The 20,620-nt window shown below is 42.7% G+C and overlaps 1 protein-coding gene across 12 annotated transcripts in view; it reads left to right on the forward strand.

Annotated features, from left to right (window-relative positions):
• ANKS1A (ankyrin repeat and sterile alpha motif domain containing 1A) overlaps positions 1-20,620 on the forward strand; it is a 155,191-nt gene that overhangs the window by 29,967 nt on the left and 104,604 nt on the right. For 9 of the 12 annotated variants that reach the window (XR_006286799.1, XM_043533347.1, XM_043533349.1 and 6 more), the window contains exons 2-4: positions 15,699-15,779; positions 17,206-17,362; positions 19,172-19,234. Coding sequence is in view for 11 of the 12 variants with exons in the window: in XM_043533347.1 (XP_043389282.1) it covers positions 15,699-15,779; positions 17,206-17,362; positions 19,172-19,234 (301 nt within the window). In the remaining variant the exon portion in view is untranslated. Of the gene's footprint in view, positions 1-4,734; positions 4,842-15,698; positions 15,780-17,205; positions 17,363-19,171; positions 19,235-20,620 lie in introns of those variants that run through there. The other 3 variants (XM_037885256.2, XM_037885264.2, XM_043533345.1) reach the window with 2 other exon arrangements.

Here is a 20,620-nt window from a genome sequence, read left to right on the forward strand (position 1 = left end):
TTGAAATTTTAGGCACCCAGGTCTGAAAGTATTGCTCGTCACACAGTGAGTCAGTAGGTGAGACTGTCCTAACTCCATTCCTGTGCATTAGATGAAGTTGTCTCCTTTTTAAAATACAGAAGTCAGGATTTCTCCCCTCTCCTTAGCACTTTCTTGAGGAGCGTTCCCTCCACCTCCATCTTTTGACTAAGTTGTGAGGGTTGAAGTCTGCAGACATAAAGCTACTGGCGAGCTGATGGGATCCAAGGACCTGTGACTGGAACATCAACAAGCAACCCCATTTAAAAACGACTAGCTTCCCTTTCTCTCACTACCCCTGCCCTGCCAGCATGCTGCTTTGTGGGGCAACTTGCAGAGGGTGCTGCTTGGAGGAGGCAAATTCACATGGAAATCCTAAATAGGGTCTTTGGCTCCACAGACTTTTCCTCTGTGATTGCAGGGCTCCTGTAGTTTTGCACACCCCTGTACAGCACCAGTTGCTGAGTGCTGACCATTTGGCCTTACCTGCACTGAGATTTGAATCTATTGCACTTTCCTGGAGAAGCTCCGTTTAGATGTGGCGCTTGTGTCCTTCCATCCCCCCTTGCAATCTATACCAGTGTGTAGAGCTCACGAAGTGTGTGAACTCGGCTGCTTCGTTGTGTCGAATCAGCTGGAAATGCTCCCGTAATGTGAACGGGTTGCTGAGCGAGTGGCTGTAATGGTTCTAGGAATAAAAAGCCACGTGTGCACTCAAAGCAGGCCTGATGTTTTCCGACGGCTTTTTATTTTGCCTTCTGCTCAGAGCTGTTCTTTGATGTAGCGTAATGTGCACAAATTACCCCATCCCTTTCTGTCTCTTGTTACGTAATGCTCTAGGCAAAAGCTGACTCCTCCCCACTCCCGCCGCACCCTTCACATATGAAGTTGAGAGAAATGCGTTTTTAGTGCCAGGGGGCCATTGATAAAAGCAGGGCTATCCTTTCCGTAATGGGAACTTAACTCGGGGCTGGCGGCTCTAGAAGAAAAAGCCTATTTATTTTGTTCATTTGTAGCAGAATCCTGCAGTCATGGTGGCTGAGCATGTGATTGTCAGATTTCTCAAGCCAGGGGCCCAGGCTGCATAATCCACAGAAACCTCATCTGAGATTCAGAGTAGGGGCGGGAGGCTGAGGAAAAGTAAATTTTTATAATGGGTCTCTACCGTTTTTGGTCTTGTAGATTTTTGTTAGCTGGTGCCTCAGTTGGGCAGCAAAATTGTATCCTAACTTGTACAGAGTTGCTGTAGGCTGTTAGAGCTGCTGCGCTCCAGTCCAGAGGTGGCTCTGTTTCAACAGTGGATGAAGTGATTCTGGTGTACTTTAAACTCCTCAGTGTTGTAAAGCAAGGGGCCAGAATTGTTCAACTACTGCAAGATTGGTTATGTAGTTTTGCTGCGTTTGTTGAAAAGTTGGCTTTTCTAAAGCATGTTAGTTACCCTGTTGGGATAGTTGCTTGAGTCTTGAGCTGTGTTAGTGTTGGATACCCAGGTAGTTGCAAAGTATAGGTCAGTCAGCTTTCTTGGTCCAGAGCTAGTGCTCTGTAAGGAAAAATAGACATGGAGATTGGAAGGTCTTTGGGGCAGGGACTGTCTTGCTATGTCTTTGCACAGTGGGACCAGTTGTGGTCACTGTAATACAAATAGCTGAATTGGCTGCCAGTGAGCCAAAGATTAGTTTCATGTCAACTAGTGTATAAAGGTATTTAATAATTTAGGCCCTTGAGGAGAACACCTCTTGCCCCTGGTTACTGCTTGTCAGTTATGGTCCAGCTGGGTGAACCCACCCTCAGTACCAGGTTCATGCAGGGCTTTGATGGAATTTCTTCTTGTGGCTGCCAGAATTGCTCATTGGCTGGTTTAGGACATGCTGCAAATCCACACCTTTATTTCAGCTCTCTGGATCTTCTTTAGTCCCCTGCTTCCTCTATACTCTGTACCGGGGGCGGGGGGGACTTCCTCTCTGTCGGATACTTGGGTACTCATGGTGTGGTATGCTCTTGTGCCAGACAACTTTGTCTTGTACTGTGTCTGGTGCGTTAGCTTTTATTCCCTTTGAATGTCTTGTATGATAGTTTCTGTACAGCAAGTGGACCAGTCCTGGCTTTGTGCCAGCATTTAAACAGGGAGGTGACATTGGGCATTACAACCCAGAGTAGTGGCATGTGCACAGGTAAACACAGCCTGGTCCTGGTATAATGCAGAGCAGTGTGGGATGGCTGTTGGAGCTCTGCCAAGTTAGTGTGAAGCTAGAGATATGTCCTCATGAAGATTAGTCCACACTAATTCAACCACCAATTAACTAAATCCACTTTCAAAGTAGATTATAGATCAGAATTAAGGGGCCAGTTAATATGCTTTAAGAACTGCATTGTGTGAACTCGGGTCTCGCTTAAATTTGCACAAACTAAAGGCAGCGCAAAATAAATCTCCCATGTAGGCAAGGCCTAAATACAGCATTGGCCTTGCAATTTATGGACCCTCAAATAAGAGTGGGCCCTTGAGCTTTCAAGATAGAGCAGTGAGTTCCCCCCCCTTTTTGGTCCTGTGCTGGAGCAGAGGGGTGAAGGAATCTGGTAGCAGGGTTGTCCCCCTACTGCCAGTCCCGCCTCTGGAAGTGAAGAGTTTGCTGATGAGGGAGGAGCCCCAGACAGCTGCTTGTCTTGCTCTTGTTTAAAACCAGCCCCATGTGCCTGCCTTGTAGGAGATTGCGAATGTTTCCTTTCCATTCTGTGTGTCTTGCACTTAAAGTGCGATAGGATTAAGTTCTTTAAGCTGACCGAGTGATATATTGTGACACTGGAGCAATGTAAGTAAATTACTCTGAGTGAGTGATGGAGTAAATGTGCATCTTAAATGAGAAAAGGAGGGTTGATTAAAACTGTAAGCCCTATTTTAGCCTTTTGACAGGCTTAAATGCTGTGGAAGGATAAAATGGAACTCTTGAAATTCCCCAACAGAACAAGTCATAACACATCTCTCCCTCCTTCTTGTACTCTGGAAAAAAGACACTGGATGGATTTCTTGCAGGGGGTCAGATATGTCTCAGGGCTTTGTATGTACTGGAATTTAATGTGAAGGTAGGAGGGTTAGAAGTTGATCACTTTTTGTCTCCAAGCAAAAAGGGCATGCACAGGAGGAAAATTCCAGGAGTAAATGCTCTTAATTCCATCCTCAAGGGTTTGAATCTCCTTAACTACGATGTGCGCATTTAAAATATGCACCACGGTCGGGGGAGGGTGGTTTGTGATTAAACCGCAGCAGAACCGCGATCTTGGTCAGGTGACAGATTGAAACGGTCTCCGAAGAAAGGAACCAAATCGCTCCCAGTATCCCTGAACTTTCTCAGTGTGATTGGTTATTGCCCCAGCAATGTTCAGAACTGGGCCTTAACAGCCTGGCTTCTCCTTGAGTAATTCAGTAAGTGTCCATCCATATGCCTCAAATTTTTATTTTCAAACTCAGTGCTGATTTGCTTCTCTGTGGTTTTGTCAGACTACATATCTTCTACCACCCGCCACTCCTAGAGGAGAGAATCGGTGCCTCTTAAAAGGGAAGTTTTGCCTCAGTGGTGGAAACTGGGCTGGGTGACAACTTGGCTCGGAAACAAGCTTCACTTTCATTTATGCAAAATCTAAAGGAGTACTTGTGGCACCTTAGAGACTAACCAATTTATTTGAGCATAAGCTTTCGTGAGCTACAGCTCACTTCATCAGATGCATAATCTGCAAAATCTGTTTCTTTTGGCTTGATTTTTTAAAAGGAAAGAAAAATAAATGTCCGTATTGACATCTTGGATTTAAAAAAAAAGTCTTATTTCTGTACAAGCTCACCCCAAATTTTTCCTGGTTATAGTAACAGCATAAAGCTGCTCTCAGATTTCTCCTTTCATCCATTCTGGTTTCCTTTCTCACAAGGAGTTGAGCTGGGTCACTTGCTGTAATGCTCTGAGGTGTTTTAAATATGCCTGGGTTTTCCTGTTTAATATGCAAATAGAATTTTTGCCTTTTTTCTTCCTATATTAACCATTCTTCTCCCAAGTTTGGCTGCCAGGAAGGCTCAGATAGTTGTTTGCTTTAAAGATAGCTGATGTGGAATTAAGACTTGCTGATGTTAAACTTTACTGCTTGCTTCTCCCCCGTGAAGCAGCTGCCTTCAGAATTCAGGCCTCTGTTTCCTAGAGCCATAATTGTCGCTCCGTTTTGAGTTAAAACTCTCTCGGGTCAGCCCAACATAAAGGACTTGCAGGAAAACACTAGGATTGTGTCTAAAGGAGTTGCCTGAACCTGGAGGCCTGATGATGGTGGTGAAGTCTTATCCCTAGAGGAATTAAAGGCATCTCTCAGATTGCCTGGAGAGAGTCTGCTTGTCCTGTGAAGCATTCTGCTGATGGGTCTGATTGCTTTGCTCGTTAGATCCTGCCTGCAACGTTTTATTCTGCTTGTTCTGTCAGCCTTTTGTCAAATTCACTTACGGCATCTATTGTGATGGAGACTTTGCATTCTCAGCCCCAGTGTCATCCTCAGTAATGTCTGGGTAGCTCACCTGTCTTTATGCAGCCTGTCTTTCCTGTATTGGTTGCCAGTGATGGTTGCAGGTTATTGGGCCATGTGATTTCCTGCTGTATATTACTTCGATGGGCACGTCTTCAGTAAAACCCTAATTCTAAACTATATCAAAACAAATAGGTCCATTGGAAGCAGTGTTATTAAATACAACTGGGTAGTTCAGGTATGGATTGTATGGAAACCTGCATTGAACGTCCCAGAACTACCCATCAGAAGCTAACAAATCTACAAAACTGTCTACTGAAAGGCTTTTGTCGGTAGGTATGGCTGTTTAAGGGAGGATGGGGAGAAACACTTCCTGAGTACCAGAAACAGTAATGCTGCTTGTTAAGATGTATCTTTTAAATAAACAAACTCTTCCCATCCTTGTTGTTCATAAATTAAGGATCCTCCTTTTGCTGAGGACAACACCTGTTCAAGGAAACCACTTAGCAATGTAAGATGTGGGTTTTTTTGTTGTTTTAACAGGCTTCCATTGCTTAGTTTTCAAGATGTCTGTTTACCAAGGTGCTTTTGGAAAAGATTGTGTGCACTAGTAAATCTTTCTCCTTTCCCTGCACTTGAAAGAAATTTCCTGAAAATAGCGGAATGCAATTAGAGTAGGGGAAAGCACTGCCAGCATGTCTTCACCTGCTTGCTTTAGCTGGGAATACCACAGACAGATACTCCTTGTGCTGTCTCTGTGAATGCCTGCCCATACCCAGGCACTCCCAACAGGTTGGGCATGCCTTTCTGGTGTGGGGGGGAAAGGGGTGTAGTCTGATTGTTACAGCCTGTTCTTTGGGTCTATTTATTTCTTGTTGCTGTTCTGTGGTCTCCTGTGTGTGAATTAGTTTCTCCTCAGATTAACTGGTTCTGCTTTGCTCAGACTGACACACACCATTTAATTTTGGAGCTGTGAAGTTTAAACACAGGAAGTGCTGACTGGATAGAAATCTAGACCCCCCACATAAATCACTTGCATGTTCCCCATGGGTAAAGTTTTTGTTAAATACCCCCCTCTCCCCCAGTATGTGGGACATACTTTCTTCATACATTTTGGAAAGACCTCACTCATTATTATATATGTACTGTTCAAATTCTGCAGTTAGTAAATACCTATACATTTAGTGTATGCACCTATATTAATTTTGAATGTTTGTCAGGTGATCACTAATAACTGCTCAATGTGTTACTGGAGGGGGTGGCTTAACTATCAAGTGGAAATATTCAGATTTCCTAGAACCATGTGTTCAAATCCTAGTCTCTTCTTGCAGTTAACTCTTTTACATAGCACTTTATGTGCTCAGCACAGATGTTAAAGATCCCAATGTGGTTTTCATGGTAGGTACTACCAACTTTCCTCTCTCCTGTTCTTGTGCAATGTGCTGTGTGCTAGTTGAGCACCTGTCTGCTGCCCTCCAACCAGAAGTGGCTGCATTTCAGTAGTGCATCTTTTCATAGCATATGAAGAGCTCTGAAGCCCTTCGGGTGGGGGGAAGCACTATGTAAGTAATTGAGCACCGACAATATAAAACTCTTATTCTGCATGTTGATTGCAATAATCAGGGTGTTCTGCCACTTCCAATCTGTGCAATTGCAAACCTGCATACATCACTGTGGCCAACTTGATTCCAGGAACAACTTGTTTCGCATGGCTTAGACACAGCAATGTTAGGTATCCAAGTCTGAGTTGCCAGTTTAGTTAATTGCTTCCAGTGGCAGAGTGGATGACAGATACCACCTGAATATGATTATTGGCGATGATGAGGTATTCAGTGTTTGTGCAGTCACAAATAAGATTGTCTCTGTTCCATTTGTATGCGCAGCTGCCATGAATTGCCATCTGCCAGGAACTCATCATGCAGGACATAGAGTAAAGGTACTGCTTTTCTGTCTGCCAGATATATTGCTCCTTTCTGCATCCTAATAGGTCTTGTCACTGGATGGTTTTGGTTTTCCCCCCTTGGGCTGATGCTATGAATGCTGAATTTAGGGTACCAATCGGTGGATACTATTGAAGATACATTCCTACATCCACCCCTCTTCAGGGAGCAACATGTATTGTGTGGCCAGCTTTGAGATGAAGTTCAATCTGCAGTGTCTGATTGAGCTTCGCAAAGTGATAGTGCTGTCACTGTGGGAGGATTAGGACAAGAAATTTGGGATCTAGGGCCCCAAACAGCAACAAGTCAACCAGTAGGTAGCATCGAGCACAGCTGATAGCTGCCTGGATCTGTAGCAGGCATCAGAGAGTAGAAGTGGCATTGCATTCTCACAGTGCCCTTTCAGGTCACATTGTGTGACTTGGGAGAATGGGTGGCTTGCAGGTAGTGACTGGGAGTCATTTAACTCTGACTTCACTAGTGCATACAATGCATGTTTTCAGCCATGTGTGGGCCCCACAGTCTTGGTAGATCCAAGGCTGCTATAGTCTTTCTTCCTCCCCATGTCATCTGGATGAACTCCATAGCCTGTCCTTTCTGAGTCGTTCTCATAGAGGGGTAAATGCTGATGCTGAGGAGAAGAGCTTAGTGCCTGGAATACTTAAGGCTTGATAAAGCATTCCTGACAACTTTGGGAATGCTCTGTGATCTAGCTCCTGCTTCCTTTAACTGTGTCCTTTTTTATCAAAACAGCTGGCTGGGGATGGCCCCTCTGAGGTCCTTGGTAGCTTCCAGATCTGCTGCTAGTGTGTGTGTATTTATTTACTTTTAAAGTCCTGAGCTTATGTTGTGGACACTTACAGCATAAATGTAGATATGACACATTGCTTCACTGCATCCTCTCTGGTCAAACTTCCTGCATCACCCTTCCATACCCGTTCAAACACAGCAAGTTGGCTTTATAGCCTCTTGCATCCCACAAGAAGGAAGAGGAGATTTTTGATCTAAACAATAGTCCACCCTCAAAATAACATGACTTTGTGACAAAGGTCTCCCTTATTGGGTCTCTATTAGCTGCTTGCTACCCTATTTTGTAAAATGCTTGGCAATATTGTGGTGATTGAAATGCTAAATAAATGAGTTATTGAATGTTTCTCTTCTGGTAAAATTTAAGGCACAAATGTTAGTGGGAGAACATTATACGTGCCAAATGCTTCCCGTACAAGATTGGAATGTTAAGTGACACTTAATGCATGCATTTAAAATGCCTGTACTCTCTGCAATGCATTATATAATTATGCTTTGGATTAAATGGCCACACACATCTGATACAGTATGTCGGAATTTGTTTTCATAATTGATAAGGCACTTCAGTTGTAAAATGCTAAAGCCAAGCTTTATAATAATTTGTCTGTTTGAACTCTGTTAGGTTGCTGGAAAAATATTTTCCAATGATCTTTTTCCCCCCCGTAAAGGTACAGAAGGCAACATGGACTCCTTCTGTTTAAGATGTTTATCCCTTTGACAGCATTGTCTCACAGTTAAAGTACAGGACTAGGAGTCAAAGGTTGTACTCCCAGTTCTGCCATATATTTATTTTCCAAGATTTCCTATCTGTAAAATAGGCATAATAATGACCTACCTCACAGCATTGTTAAGAAATGTTTATAGCATGCTTTGAAAATATAAATCACTGTAAAAGTGCCAGGCATTTGCTGAGATACATTGTGTTCATTTTCCATGCATGTGTATATATGGCAAATACAAAAAAGGTGAGGATGGTCTTGCATTAGGAAAGCTAAGATCTGGTGTCTTGAGGAAGTAATATTAACTCTGTATTCTACACTTTGAGAATAATGGGTGGTATGAGCTAATAGGTCTCCAACTCTAACTACTATTATCTCATGACCTGAGCTTGGAGTTGAGGCACTGAATGAGGTTTCAGAACATCTGGGCTTAATTGCCAGCTGCTAGGCCTCCTTCGTGACCTTGAGCAAGTCTCTTACTCTCACTATTCCTCAATTTCCCCACCTCTGAAGTAGGGATAATTCTACTTCTAGCACCTTTTGTCTCAACTATTTATAATGTAAATCCTTCAAGGCAGGAAAACTGCCGTATGCTGTCTGTACAGTGCCTAGGACAATGGAACGCCAATCTTAGTTGGGATTTCCAGATGCTCCTTTAATACGAATAATAAATGAGACTCCAGGTTATGTATTGGTGACTCTTCTGTTACTTGCTGTTGGAAAGTAGCGCTGAGGTACTTTCGCCTTGATCCAAGCACAGCACTGCTGGATGATTTTCTGATCAGCTACTGTGGGCAGAAAGAAGTAGATGGGGAGGCGGGGGGGCAAAATTAGGTTTGTTAAAAAAAAAAAAAAGTGTTTGGGGGGCAGTTAGTGTCCTAAAGCAATGAGCCTTATTCAGTTATTTTCCCCAACAGGAAGCTATAGTTAAAAGGCCAAGGGCCAAAGGTACTTGCTGAAGCAAGAGAAGCAGAGCAGAAAAAACTGTACGAAGAGGTGGATGTTGTAACTTTTAGGACTTGCCTTATTTCCATAGTGTTCTTCCTTTTGAAATGCATTTAACATGGATATCAGAAACATGTAAAATTCTTCCTTAGCTGATGTCAAGAAATGGGAGACGAGACCCAGATTATTGTGGCTGGGAAGTTGGTGTCTTCAGAACAAAGATTAATACTATAAATCCAAAAAACTTTTTGAAGTAAGGCTAGTGAAAAAACCAAACCATTCACAGAAAGCTAGTCAGCTCTGCTTCAAACAGTCTCTGCTCTTTTAGCTGTCTGAAAATTATATGAAACTTGTATTGCATGATTCTTTCAACGCTGTGAGGCGCAGAATATTATAAGAATGCTGTTTTTGTTTTTCTTTAATCAGGGAAATAGCTTAATAACAATGTCTGCGTGTAACACTTCATACAGTGGACACAGTTTCCCTCCATCGTTTCAATACGTAAGAGTATAACTGTGTTCACTGTAGATCTCAAAGTACCTTAATATTTTTATCTCCAGTTTACCGATTGGGAAACTGAGGCATTGTGCTTTAAGCAGCTTTCCCAGTGCTCCCCAGCAGAGCCAGGAATAGAACTCGGGTGTACCGACTTCTACGCTGGTCAGCGCTCTTCTGGCCTACTGCGGGCAGGGCATAGTATTAGAAGTGGGACTTCATGAATTTTAATCCCAGTTCTGACTTCCTTTATGGCCTTGGGCAACTAATTTTAATGCTACTCTTCCAGTTTTCCCCATCTATAAAAATGGGGGTGATGCCCCTGAAAGGCAGTTATTCCCCTCATTTCATTCCTGTCTGTATGCTGTTGGCTCTTATGCTTTCTCTTTGGAGAAGCAGGCCCATATCTTGCTCTGCCTTATCACGGTCAAAGGTCAGCGATTGAAGGCAGAAGTCAGCTGAGTTTCCATGAAAGGAGGCTGAGCCTGTCAGACAGGTATGCAGTGTTCTGATTTCCCATAGGTTCTTCCTGTCTTCAGCCTGTAAAGCCAACTTAATTAATGGGCTTTTAATGTCTGATGTTTTTTTATTTTTTTTTTACTGCTGTATGTGTTCTAAAATGCCTCTTGAAATGGACTGTTACAAGGAGGAGTTATGCACTATCATTTCTTCATCCTCTGTCCCCAGGAAAACAAACCTGTTAAAAAGACAGTGTTAGCTGAACAGGGTTTGACAATGAACGTCACTTGGATACTAATGAGTCCAAAGTCAGTGCTTAAATTTCAAAATGCTTATGGGAACCGTACCATCTCCAACATGATATAAGAATCATCCACCTTCTGACCTTGAGCACAAGTACAGAGCAATGCAAACCTGTTCTATTCTGTTGTTCTGGGCTTCTCAGTGGCTCTGCGCACACCAAGTATTTATCTCAGTTAGTGCAATGGCTTTCGAACTGCGTGGCACCAAAGATCTGCACTGCTTCTGTTTCCATGATGCAGAAGCTTTGGATTGTCGTCAAAATTGCATTTCCTTTCAGTCTTCCGAATGTGAGGGTTCAGGTCGTGGAGGACTTTACTTCAGGGCTGGTGTTTGGTGTTTTTTGCAAAATGTCAACTTGCAGCAGAGGAGAATGAATCCTTTGCAGGGAGGACTAGGGGTGTATTTTCTGGCAATTAAAAAAAAATAAAATGCCACAATCCAGTCCTGCTAGTTAGAACAGTACCAGATTGCATGAGAGGCTACTAAAAAGAACATGACTCTTCAGAAGCCTCTTTCAGATCGAAGGATAAAAGCCAGCCCTGGCAAGAATGGTTTAGCAATGTTGGATGGGAATGAACTCTAACAGAGAAATCTGCATGTAAGTGTTCTCTCTCTCTCTCTCTCTCTCTCTCTCTCTCTCTCTCTCTCTCTCTCTCTCTCTCTCTCTCTCTCTCTCTCTCTCTCTCTCTCTCTCTCTCTCTCTGAAACCTTGAAGCCTCTTGGAAAGTCCTTTCAGACTCTGAGGGTATCAAATCCCCATTTGAGAGATCTTGTTACTGGATGGGTGTGTTTGTGTTCTTTATATCAATGGACATGACCAACAGATTATTCTGTAGCTTGTAACTCTTCCCCAATATGTAATAACTTTCTTCTGTCACTTGTAAAGGCCTCTGTTTTCTAACTACACCAAATTTCTAAGCACTGTAACACTTGCCAGTTAATTAAAACTTTATCTGAGCCTTCTATGACAACTGCCTGCTGCCTTTCCCACTCTGGCTTTCTGTCCGCAACCACTTGACAATCACTCTTGACTTCATAATGCTTAACTTTAACCCCTTAGTATCCACGCCGTAAGCTCCCTCAGTTGTGCGGTCAAAGGGTGGTGTTCCTTGCAACAGTTCTGTCAGTGGGTATGTCCATGCTGCTAAGAAAAACCTGCGGTACTGAGTCTCAGAGCCCAGCTCCGTTGGCTCAGGCTGGAGCTGCAGGGCTAAAAATATCACTGTAGACTGTCCTGCTTGGGCTGGAGCCCCCAGGCTCTGAAAGCAGGTGAGGGGCCTGGGTTTCGGAGGCCAGGATCTAGCCTGAGTGCAAATGTCTACACTGCTGTTTTTAGCTCTGCAGCCTGAGCCTCCTGAACCAATTGACCTGGACTCTCGCAGGTTTTAATTTGTAGTATAGGCGTACTCACTCTTCCTACAGGTAAGGTATGAGGTGCCACTCAGATTGTTCCTCTTCTGTAACTGTGCCAGATACTGCAAACGGCTCTGAGGAAAAGGCACGTCTTCCACAAAGAAATACTCCCATCCCAATGTCCTCTCAAAGTCTGGTCTCTGCAGACCATAGTATGTAGTCACTTTACTGTGTCTAGATCTGATAAGTAAAAACTCAGTATCTCAGTTTGTGTCAAGTGCCATGCACTGATCCTTTCCTAATACACAAAGATTTGGTTTCTCGGAAGGCTTAATAATTATATAGCAGTTTTAACTGAGGAGGAGCTGAAGATGGAGTAAAGGGAAGAGAAGACTAATTTACTTCCGTCACAATCCCAACACCTAAGGATAAATGTTTGTCTCTTTGATCCCTACTTCATTCTAGGCCTTGGGATGAGTTGACCTTTTTTGACCAAGGTGGGCTAGTTGGAGTTTTATTTCTTTCCATTAGTAAGAATAAAAAGTCACCTGTTGCAGACTATGGGCACCTTTTATTGCCTTTTAAAAAGCAAAATTATACCATAAAGACTCCTGCAACAGCCAAACCTCCTCATAATAAGAACAAGCCAAGCCTTCCTGGTGGAATTACTGCATCTCCCCATTCAAAGTCTTGCCCTCTTCCCTGTTTTCCTAGTAAGAAAAGTGGTCTCTGCATCTGTAAAAGATTTACACTTTGATGTCAGAAGTGTGGCTGCTTCAGAGCTCTGAGATTTTTCTTCCGAGCGAAGTATGCTATTGCTATACTGCTGTGACCTTGGGCAAGTCGCTTGATTTTCAGTCTCCATTTTCCCCATCTCTGAGATGGGGATAATAAAAATGATCTGCTTCGTGAAGTAATTTGAAATCTTCATATGAAAGATTCCATAGGTACTAAGTGTTGGTGGTGGTTAACTGCAGGCATTGGGCGCTGTGTGCGTGTACACAACATGAATCTATAACCCTCTGATTTCCTTTCCTTATGCCAAATAGCTAAATTTGCTCTGTTTTTGTTCAGGTTAGCACAATCTGTGAAAGAGGATATGCAGATACAACATTTATAACCTTGCCCAGACTAAAAACAAGTGGCTCTGCCATAATTTTAACCATTAATTGCCACTGTAAATCCAGAAATAAATTGGCTGGGTAACCACACTCCATGAGCCCACTGCCAAATGGAAACCACAGAGCTCTAGAATTGACTAAATCCCACTCAGGCTTCATGGCAGCTGAAAGTGGGAGGGCACTTCCTGGATTCTGGCCTGTAGTTTATTCTGTCTGAGCTGACGCAAAGATGTCTTAAAAGTTCACAGCCAGGGCTTTAACCCTGCTTCTCAAGTGATGCTAGCAGTATCTGCGGTACCGTACGCATTCAGTGACTACTTCATTTTCATTCATTCTGTGCTGCAGGAAACGGACTGGAAGAAGTACTACTTGAGGGCTAGTGAAAATACTGTCTGTGAACTGAAGGCAAGAAAGGCAAGAATCCTTCCTATAGATCTCACCATGTGGGTTTTGTCTTCTAGATTACATATGCTCCACAGTAGTGCCTTGATACTGGTCTTGTATGGTGCAAATTGCATTGCTTGTACTTTCAAAATTCAAGATCGGTGAATTAACAGCAGAGCTGGGATGAATCACCCAGGCCTTCTTGACTCTCAGCTCCAGACTTAGTCCACTAGAGCAGTGGTTCTCAACCTTTCCAGATTACTGAAGCCCTTTCAGGAGTCTGATTTGTCTTGTGTACCCCAAGTTCACGTCACTTAAAAACTACTTGCTTACAAAAATCAGACCTAAAAAGATGAGTGTCACAGCACACCAGTACTGAAAAATGGCTGACTTTCTCAAGTTGAGTGGAATATAAATATTGTACTTGAGCCCGTTTTTCACTTGTAAGCCTTGTCTGAAGCTTGAGCCCCAGGTGGCAGGGCTGAAGCGTGTAACTTAGCTTTGAAGGGCCCTGGGCACTTGCCCCGCTTGCCACTAAACCTGTCTCATGACCCCTCCCCCATCCGGGGGGCTGCAACCCTCCTGGTGTACCCATGATTGAGAACCACTGCACTAGAGCTCTTTACCTCGTCTTTGTATTTGGTCCTAAGAAGTCTTGACTTTCAGGCCCTTAAGCCAGTCCCTCTGAGGGTGGAATGCATTGTACAGTTCTAGGAACAATTCTATTCTGGGGACCAGATCATCTTATGCACTGTCCCTAAGTGTATTCTGAGGGGGAAGACAGCATGGGCTACGAAAAGGGAAGCCAATATTCTTGCGTTCCAGTCGTCAATGACGTGTACAGCCTAAGGATTTATATTCTATCCCTATCAGCTCATCTTGTCTGTCTTCTGAGGTAGATATTGAGGACTATGCAGTTTGTGTAGGGATGTATTTGGGTAGGACATTTAAGTAGAGGTCCCATCTTCTCTTTGTGCAAGCTAGATTTCATGGCTTGCTCTTCCCCGCCAGTGCCCTTGGCCGTTGTTTTTTGTCTACACTGCTTATTGTCCTTTATCTATGTCTGGAAGGCTTTTTATAACAGTCTAACCGCTGGATCATGTGGGTTTTCTTGATGGGAACAAACGTCAATGACGTATTTTGTGGCTGGGGAGGCCAACTTAAGTTTTTGAACATCTTTGTCAGAAAGAGGGAAGCAAATTGTTTGGTTTACATTTGAATTCCTGCTTGGTCTACGTAGGACTCCGAATTGGTTTGGTGCCCTTCCTGTATTACCCCAGTTCCTTTCTGCTGAGTTGATACAGTGTGTGGGGGGTGGCGTTTTTCTGGCGAGCGGCCCATGAGTAATGACTGTTATAGAAAACCTAATGACTGCTTGGGTTGCCTGTGTATCGTACCATGAGCCACAGTGATTACGTGCTGTGGAGGAAATGACATTGTCAGCCCTGGTTCATAAACAGCAACAGTTCACTCTTATTTTAAGACAGTGCAACAGGGGAGGGGAGGAGGGCAACCAAGCACCAGTCCTGCTTCTCTTTAAAAAGCCCAACGAAAATGCCTATGGGAGCTGGGACCTTTCTAGGCTCAGTTAATTAATCCTACTGTACTTTTGAATGCATCGGTTTCAAAACAGGCCAATGTGCAGCAAAAAGGGGCTTATAAAAGAAGGCACTCTTAGAGATGGAAGTCTACAGCTTTCTTTGGAAGCATGTCTGAGTTCAGATGTACCCATCCCATCTTTTTAAAAGCAGGTTTAAGTGTTGGTGAAAGCTGCCAGACATGGCAGCCCTAGAAATTGAGTTCCTTTTACTACTACGTCATGGGCAAGGGTAGTGCGCACTTCCTGCCCACATGCTCTCTCCCCTGGCTGTGTCAGTATATTTCAATCCTGTTCTAGATGGGCTGCTTCTAAGGAGTAAGAGAAGATTAATTCTCCATGGCCCATTAAGTTCTTGGTCTCACTCTGTCAACAAGGCAGGCCAGTTGTGACAGTAGTTCTTGGAGCTGCTCTGAGACCACCTACTTGTTTCCCACAGACTCACTAACAGCTGTCAGAGGGAGATTATTTTTGGTCACCACTGACTCAGAGTGGACTTGCATAAGTGATCTAGAGATGAAAGGTTCTGTATCCCATAACTAATCTCCCACTTACATATCCTTTAATGGTTTTTACCATTGAGAAAAGGGACCCCCAGCTGATGAAAATCCTTCAGAGAAGAGAGAGGATTAGTTGTGGGTTGATGGTGTGGGGTGTTGAACCTGTTCTTGTGGTTAATTTTTAGATAGACTTTTGCCGCTGATGTTTCTTTAAAACTTCTTAATGATCTCAAGTACTGTTGAGAAGCCTTAAGGATATTCATTGGTGAGGGAATAGCAAACCTCTGGCTGGAGAACTCAGATCTTTGGGAGGAATGCTGAGTAGTGAGTCTACTTAATGACTCTGTTGTGCCTTGTAACGTTTGTTACCCTCATTTAACACAGCACTGTGCAATATCTGTTCTCTGCCTTACTGCAGTTAATTGCAGCTGCCAGTCCATTATTATGGCTTGATTTGAAATAAGAGATTTAGCATAAGAACTCTGCAGAAACTTTTCCTTTTCCTTGCCAGCTGGCTGCCTCTAAATTTGGTACATGACTTACTGTTTGAGATTTTTACCTTGCAGCATCTGGAGGGGACCAAATGTGAACTGTGTTGACAGTACAGGATACACTCCGCTGCACCACGCTGCTTTGAATGGCCACAAGTAAGCAATTTTACTATAGTGCCTCTTACCTTAAAGGATGCCCATGTGTTTTATTATATATAAAAAATAAATATGGAGAGAGAGCATGCGCTATAGAATTCCTTTATTCACAAGTATTATGCAGCTGCCTCAGAGATAGAACAGGGCAGTGGTGCAGTACGATACCACCTTCAGGACAAGAAGTGAAGAACACCAGATTGTGGTGAAATTGTACGGGCATATTTTGCAGAATGCAATTAGTCAGATTTAAAATTTGGCTAGGATGCTTGGGCTATCTCGAACACACTTTCATCTTTAACCACAAGTGATGAACACCTATTGTTGTGGAACTCATCCAGAAGGTGATCTCTCCAGGAACAGAGCCCCGTAGAATCCTACTGGTGTATGTATGTTAATGCTGCCCCTATGTGCATGTCTATTACAATGCTGTCTCCAATTACTTGATCACATTTTCTTAAATACAATACAATAACATGCAGTTTTTCTAGTCTTTAGTACATGTGTAGAATCTTGGCTAGTAGTGAACAGTGATAAGATGATGTATTGAAACTTAAATAGCCTTAAAAACCTAACGTTTTGCCTCAAAGCTTTTTTCCTCAGTTTTACTTGGCTTTTACCATGACCCTAGGAGCTTGCCTCCAATAGGTTTTTTGCGCTGAGACACTCACTCAGACACTACCAATGCAGGTGTAAAAAGTGACTTACACCAATGCAACAAATTGACACTGGTGTGACTCACATTGCACAGCTGTGCAGCATGTCTGAAGAACAGGTTTCCACCAGTGTGACCAAAATGATCACAAGTTTAGAAAGTATGACCTATCTGGAAATTCTTCTAGCGAAGAGAAGGCTGAGGGGAGATACAAATCTTCAGATAACAAGTTGTTATAAAGAGGATGGTGATCAGTTCTCAATGTCCACAGAGGATAGGACAAGAAACAATTGGCTTAATTTGCAGCAAGGGAGATTTAACCTAAATCTTAGGTATTCGGAAAACATTCTAACTCTTAAGGATAGTTACACACTGGAACAGGTTACTTGGGGAGGTTGTGGAATAGCCATTGTTGGAAGCTTTCAAAAACAGGTTAGACAAACACCTGTCAGGGATGGTCTAGGTATATTTAATCAGCACAGGGAGATGGACTAATGACCTCTTGAGGTCCTTTCCAGCCCTACATGTCTATAATTCTTGGGCAACGCTTTGTGGGAATTTTTAAATCCACAAAACTTTAATTTTGATAAAAAGAAATTATTACTGTTCAGATTTGGGGTGTGTGTGTGTTGGGTTTTTTTTGTGGTTTTATGTTGTGTTTGTAAACCACTATTCTTGAGCAGCCTAAACTTTTTGGGTGCTAACTGCTAAACAGTACCCTTTTCGGTTATGTTGCGACTGAGTATCTTGGAGACTCATAGCCTTATTTTCCAGGGACGTGGTGGAAGTTCTGCTGAGGAATGATGCGCTAACCAATGTGGCGGACTGCAAAGGTTGTTACCCTCTTCACTTGGCAGCCTGGAAAGGAGACGCAGAGATAGTAAAACTTCTCATCCATCAGGGACCCTCCCACACTAAAGTGAATGAACAGGTCTGAATATCTTCCTCCTCCTATTGGTGTCTAATGTACCAGCAGATTTGTACTCCTAGGGTGGAAACAGCCGTATGACACAAGGTGCTGAGCAATTTGGAAATGGATGGGTTTGAATGTTGGAAATACTGTTGCTTGGTGTGGTGCTCTAATTCTGATGGGTTAAATCAAATTTTGAGTGGTTGGGTGTGAAAGTGAGCAGTCAACCACAGAGTGCCTGGGAAGTGGTGATCTGCTCTCCTACTGGGTTTTCAGAACAAACACTGGCTATTTATTTCCTCTCCAGTTGCTGGATGATTAAGTGAAGATTGCTAGTACTGTCAAAGGATATATACTGGCTCTTTCTGTTGGGAACTAATCAAAGCAGCTTTAAGTCTTTGTTTGACCCCACACGCCTAGCTGCTCTTTTTTTTTTTTTTAAAAGTACTTATGCCCACTTGACTAATTGTGTGGGTTTTTAAAAGCATATGGCCTGCATCTACCCCAAATAAAGAACTATAACTTGATCCTAAAGCACAGTCCTCTCAATTGGATGAGACGATCAAGTAAGACAGCCTCCTTTCTGCGCCCTGGTCTTTGAGTGGGATGCAGGTTGGCTTGGCTTGTATCAATCTGTTGTTCTGTGCTGTCTTCTCATCTTGGAGTGCTAACTTCCCTGTGTAGCTTTCCCATGAAAGCCTGTCGTGTTTTCTCCATGCATCTGACACAAATAAGAGCACGTGTGAAATGCATGTCCACTCACTCAGACAGGTGGCTGCTGGATATAAACAAATACTTAGTCCTGCTTTGAGTGCAGGGGACTGTCTAGAAGACGTCTCAAGGTCTATGGTTTTATGATTCTTTGATTTTGCCCTTTAGCTAAGCATTTGGATAAGGAAGCAGCTGTTATTAAGTAATGTCTTCCTATTTGCAGACTGGGAGGCAAATGTGTTCTTTAGTACCATTCAGACTATCAGTAAACCTCCCCTGTTATAGAGGTGTTCCCTAGTGGTTGGAGGAAAGGACTGGAACTCAGGAGTTCTGGAGTTCTAAACTTGGCTGAGACACATACTCCCTGTGACACCGTGCACAAGACGCTTAAATTCTCTGTTCCTCGTATGTAAAATGGAGTTCCTTGCCTCGCAAGGCCATTCTCAGGCTGAATTAGTAGTTTGTAGAGCACTGTGAGGATGAAAAGTGCTGTCAATGCTAATTATTACCACTCCTTGATTAAGTAAGAATAGCTAAATGTGCACATTTAAAATGTCTTTGATTACATTATGTTTGGCAATCATGTTTCAGCTCCAGGCCTAGTAGTGCCCCGCAGCACAGCTGCAGGCAGCCAATCTGTTCTATTTAAATATATTGGTTGTAAACAGATTTAAGAAGCATACTCAACTGTTGACAATCAATCTGTGATGGAGTCAACCAAGTGATCATTTTTCAGAGTAACAGCCGTGTGATCATGTAAGTCTTAGCGCATCTGTTGTCTGAGGTTAGAGTAGGACAGGTATGAAAGAAACCTGTGCAGAAGATGGAATTGAGCGTAATTCGTCACGGTAATGTCTCACTAATGTTTGGTCTTGAGTGGGAACCTTTGTTCATTTATAAAGTCTATTAAATAGCCTGCACATTTTATGTTTTAAAGGTTTGTAAATGCTGTGCACAGTGGTTCAAATTATGCAATCTACCAGCTGGAATGACTGGTGTGGTTAACTGGAATGAGATGCTATGTTGTCATCCCCACCCTTTCAGAATCACCCATTGCTTTGTTGCTGTATCTCACCCATTTCATTGTCACATTTTTCTTTTTTCCTCTCCTTTTTGTAGAATACTCTTGAGATCAAAGAACTCAAAAAGTACGGCCCTTTTGACCCCTATATCAATGCCAAGGTGTGTACTTCGCTGTCAGGATTTCACTGCATCATTACTCCAAGCTGCACTCTCATGCATCCAGGTGTATTGTCATCTAATTGGCTGATGCCTGCTTGGTTTCCAGCCACTTGAGGAACAGTAAAATGCAACCATTTATTTGTGGGTTTCTTTAAGCCAGTTCTAGAGAGATTATTTAGGGAAATCTCTTCCCTACTTTCTTGAGGCTCCTTCAATACTTAAACGTATGAGATTCGTGGTGATGGTCAATTTGGTTGGATGACTTCCAAAAGGTAACAATTTAATTAAAATGCTTCAGATTTCGTTTCACATCCTCAAATTATTACTGAGCAGAAATTGAACGAATGGGTATTTTTTTTCCTGCTTAAAGATGGCTGCATTTTCTTCATGGAGTTTCCAGAGCGAATGACCAATCTCCTTTGTAGTGACATTATACTATTTTTCTAAATGGATAGCTAATGCTTTTGGTGGCAGGGGACAGTAATGTCTGTACCATCTAAGACCTCCCGTTTTGCTTGTTGCATCAGTCTCTTGTTTTGGTGTTGAGTCCTTGTGTTTTGTGTCTGGCTCTTTATCCCCAGTCTTCTGTCCCTGTGTTTTTTTGCCTGTTGGTTTTTCTCTCTGCTTTCAGGAATTCTTGATCCAAAAAATGGCACAAAAATAAGAACTTATCATCCACTGAAGCAGATTAAAATGTTTCTAAGGTCATTTGTTCTGTCTGCCAGTGGATAGACAGTAGTATTTTGCTCAGACACCTGCCGTGTTTAATTGAGTTTTATTTATAGCCAGGCTTCAGGCAAGTGATATAATAGCCCCTGATTTATCATGAGATGCTTCTGTTTTCAACTATCAACCCAGGATGGCTTCTGGACAACTCTTCTGGAATCATCCAGCCATGGCAGATTTTAGTTCTTCAAAGTTTAGTTAAAAGTTCAACTGTGCTTGATCTGCAGTACCGTACACAGGCAGAGGTCTTGGGCTTGCCAGCTGATGGGGAGTAGGGTGATTGTATTTGCAGATATCTGTTACAGGAAATAAACTCCAGTGCATACCTCTTTTTGAATAAAAATGTGTAACTGAAGATCACATTTTCTCCATTTTTTTTAAAGGTGGAATTTTTACAGCAACAAGTCTCTTCTGTGGAAACACATACTAGGGATGGGGAATTTAATGTGTTAAAAGGAGCTTTGTAAAATAATATTGGAGCTTTCAGTGGCTTTTGTGAAAAGTGCTGCAATGCAGTGCTACTGAGCTAAAATATCTCTAGAGATATTAAGTTAGTCATATCTTTTTTGTGGACTTTGTTTTTGTAAAGGGTATTTTTAAAAGACTTTCCTTGGGCTCCTGGTGCACTGACCATAAGTTAAAAAGAGAACTGCATTTTAT

Source organism: Chelonia mydas, chromosome 21 (genome assembly GCF_015237465.2).
Source record: "Chelonia mydas isolate rCheMyd1 chromosome 21, rCheMyd1.pri.v2, whole genome shotgun sequence".
NCBI classification, from domain to species: Eukaryota; Metazoa; Chordata; order Testudines; family Cheloniidae; genus Chelonia; species Chelonia mydas.